The sequence below is a fragment of the Solanum pennellii genome, chromosome 3 (genome assembly GCF_001406875.1).
Source record: "Solanum pennellii chromosome 3, SPENNV200".
NCBI lineage: Eukaryota > Viridiplantae > Streptophyta > Magnoliopsida > Solanales > Solanaceae > Solanum > Solanum pennellii.
This window is the reverse complement of record NC_028639.1, coordinates 57779128-57783044: the sequence shown is the minus strand read 5'-3', so window position 1 is coordinate 57783044 and position 3917 is coordinate 57779128. Positions and strand designations below refer to the sequence as shown.

The 3917-nt window shown below is 37.5% G+C and overlaps 1 protein-coding gene across 1 annotated transcript in view; it reads left to right on the top strand.

Moving 5' to 3' along the window:
* The window catches only part of LOC107013500, a 1916-nt gene extending 203 nt beyond the window's left edge, over positions 1–1713 (top strand). The window contains exons 1-2 of the mRNA XM_015213396.1: positions 1–154; positions 196–1713. The exon at positions 1–154 is cut by the window's left edge and continues 203 nt beyond it. Of these exons, the coding sequence (XP_015068882.1) occupies positions 1–154; positions 196–1713 (1672 nt within the window). The remainder of the gene's footprint in view (positions 155–195) is intronic.
* Positions 1714–3917: the final 2204 nt, after the last annotated feature.

The following is a 3917-nucleotide window of genomic DNA, read 5'->3' as shown; positions in this document are numbered from 1 at the left end:
TATCCACACATTGAAGGAACTTGGCATCACGACTGGGGAACTTAGTGAAAGTCGTCTGTTGATACAAGGATTTAATCAAGGGGGGCAGAGGTCCATATGCTCTATTAAATTAGAGATCCACATGGAAGATTTGCGATCAAGCGCATGGATGCATGTGATTGACGCAAAGACATCATACAATATGTTACTTGGCAGGCCTTGGTACATGATAATAGAATTGTCTCATCTTCTTACTATCAATGTTTGAAATATATTGAAGGTGGAACTGAAAGAAAGATAGTTGCAGATGATAATCCTTTCACCGAAGTGGAGACACACTTTGCGGATGCAAAATTCTATTTGAGAAGTTATGTTGTTAAAGGGGTCAAATTCAATGACGTCAAATCAATCAAGATTGATAAGATCATAAGTAAAAGAATTGATGCGGATATCGAAAAGGTGAAAATCGACACTAAAGACTCTTGTCCCATTCTTAATGAAGGGAAGATCTTGTCTTCAAAGAAGAAGTTGACTTCTAGGCTTTGTTATGTTCCAAAAGCGAAGAAAGAACAAGATCAACCATCTAACCTTAAAGAAAATGCATTGAGAGGGCTAACTCTTCCTATCAGACGGATTGATGCAATAAACTTGTCTTCAAAGTTGCCAGAAAAGTCAGTCGCTCAAGATCAAGTGCTAGATATGGTTCTCCCTACAAAACGCACAAGAGAAGGTTTTGATCCCAATGCCTACAAGTTATTTGTGAAGGCAGGATACAACCCTAGTGAGCCATCAGCGCTAGAGAAACTCCTATCAGAAGATACAACTAGGAAAGCGCGTGAAGGCCTAGGTTATATCCAACCGCCGCCAATTCGCATTTCCATAAGAAAGGCCAGTAATAATCATATAACTTTTGAAGATGACGTCACTGCTCCCAATAAAAGGTCTTCCATCTTTGATCGACTTGGTGAATCAACAACAAGAATTTCTGTGTTTGAGAGGTTAGGTCCTCTGAAGAAGAATAACAAGAACCTGAGAAGTTATTTAAAAGTTACAACGCCTACTTCACATTTGATTCGAAAGGATTTCAGAAGTTTGATTTCTTCTAGGATGAGGCGACGAGTGGAACTTGTGGTTTCCTGTAAAGGGGAACTCAAGGCAAAGGTTCATACTGTGGTTTACACCAAAGATCGCGAGGAAGATGAAGAAAGTGTAGGTTCCTCAAATCATGTTACAATCCAAAATGAGTACGATTCTATGCCTCAAAAGAACATTGAGGAAGAGGTAGAAGATATTGTCTCGTGTTGTCATATATCAGTCAATGACAATGATCCTGTGGAAGAGGAAGATGCTAAAGATGCTCCACCAGAACTTGAAGAAGGAGTAAAGATCACAATAGATCCTTTGAAGGAAGTTAACCTTGGCACTGATGAAGACCCAAAGCCAACTTACTTGAGTGCGTTTCTAGAAATTGATGAAGAAGTCGCTTACATGAATATACTCAAAGAATATAGAGATTTCTTCGCTTGGAGTTATAAAGAAATGCCTGGACTGAATCCTAGAGTAGCGATCCATCAATTGGCAGTCAAAAATGGTTCTCATCCTGTTAAACAAGCTCAAAGACGTTTTAGACCAGACTTGATTCCGTTGATAGAAAATGAAGTTAACAAACTCATTAAGGCAGGCTTTATTCGTGAGGTCAAATACCTACATGGATTTCAAGTATTGTTCCTGTGAGGAAGAAGACTAGTCTTGTTTTATCGAAAAGTTATTTTCGAAAAGAGTTTGTTTTATTTTAAGGGTATTTTCGACTTTTAGGAGTCGCCACTTAATTTTTTAAGAAAAATCAAGAAAACTTGTTTCTAAACAACTTAAACAGAAAAATTGTTTTGAAACACTTTTAAGGGGTTCGGGATTCCTATTTGCGTCTTAGGAAGGTTTCGAAAAAAAAGCAACTAAGACGCCCCGCTAACTTACGGTTTTCCGGCGATTAACTTATTTGACTATTTATTTTAACTTTTGCGAATCTTTTGTTGTTTTGAACTTATTAGAATATTACTTTTAGGCGAATTTACAAATTTTGAAACATTTATAGTTTATTTTGCAATTTTTGCAAATCTTTTTCGAAGCTTAACTTCCTTAAGGTTTTATCTAAACAACCTTTACGAATTTGAAATATTATCGTGTTAGGACTTAGTTTTAAGTTTAAAAAAAATAGAAAAAACGCCTCGGCGGGGTTTGGAGTCTTCTAAGCTTAGACTAACGACATTCAAACAAACACGAAGAGCAACTAATAAAGAGAGAGGGAGAGAGAGAGAGAGAGAGAGAGAGAGATTTTGGGTCCAAACTCGGGTTCTGTTCGCCTTGACCGAGTTTTGGACCCACCTGTTTTTTTTTTTGGGTTTTTAACCCATTCACCTGTCCTAATCTAAACATACAAAAATAATACGAGAAAGTAAAGGCGACAAGGGCTTATGCCCATTACAAAAACAAAATACAAAATATAATAAAGAAAAGGTCTTCTAGTCCATTTCTTCGAATTCTTCAATATTCACGGCGTTTGACTCGCGCATATTTGCATCGATGGGTTGACTTGACAAACATTTCCGAGCCTTCATGGCTCTCCTAAGACGCAAGGATAAAATGGAGTCCAAAATGGACTCGAGAGAAAGTTTCCCGTGCAACAAAGTAGAAATAAATTAGCATATGAGCGATAATGCAAATCCAATATATTTCGAATGAAAGGCAAACAAACAGAAAATAAAAACAAGAACTTTATAAGAAAGGCAAATGAAACTCAAATTTTAAAATCAACCAAAGTTAGTAAACAGACCAAACCTAAACAATAGCAACTTAAACTCGTCATCTAAACAAACCTAACACTAAGACTAACAATAAACAAACGTGAATCATTAAATCTATGATATACAAAGACATTAGCTAACTGCCAACCAAATGGTGAACGACATCTTAAGGAAACCATCTCGAACCCACTGTTACTCAAAAGCTTGCATCTTGCAACATAAATTGCTAAACTACCGATATGCAAAATCGAACACCGCCCTTCGATGAACACCTATATTTAGATAAACTCGATACATTTGACACCAAGATAGCAACAGAAGGTCATCAAAATTACTGCCACACAAACGAGGTAAGCACAAGCTATGAACAAGCTTGATCTTAACACGACGTGGCCAAATCCGAGCAAGCAACACGATGTACTTCAAGATTTGTGACCAGAATTTGAACTATAAATAAACCACATAATCATTACTCTAAGTCGAGAAAGATACATACATCGAACAGAATATTGAATCCATTGATTAACATGCTGTCAAGGAGAACTAAATAAATAACATGGGCACGAAATCGATACCTAAGGCTAAGAATCTGCACGACTTCACATGACAAACTAAAGACATGGAAAATTTGCTAAGGTATACGAAATTAACCATATATATACTCGCATTCGAATATCCCGACATAACATGACCCCCAAAAATTTAACACAGAGGCAGCAAAGTGGTGAGCATCACCACATTATCAAACTTCAGAAACAGGACGGACCACGACTAATATGATAAGATTTACGCTATGACAAACTCGTAACCGACAAATGAACAGCATCAGACGAGCAAACACAATAGAGCAGAATCATACTATGCGATACCTCCTAAACTCGAACCAAACCCAACACATACAACATCTTGCAGTCATAGCGAACAAACCATGTATGTAACGTTCACATGCTTAACAGGTTTGAACCAAAAACGAAACAAACAAACGATAATGACCAGCAGCAACACCCCAGAACACAAAGCAAACAGAAGAGCAGCCATTCTTGAAGCAAAAAAAAAAGAAAAGGAAGAAGTAAAAGGGAGCAGAGGAAGGATTACCTCTTCGAAGGCAGCGAACAGGGACAGTACGAACAGCAACAG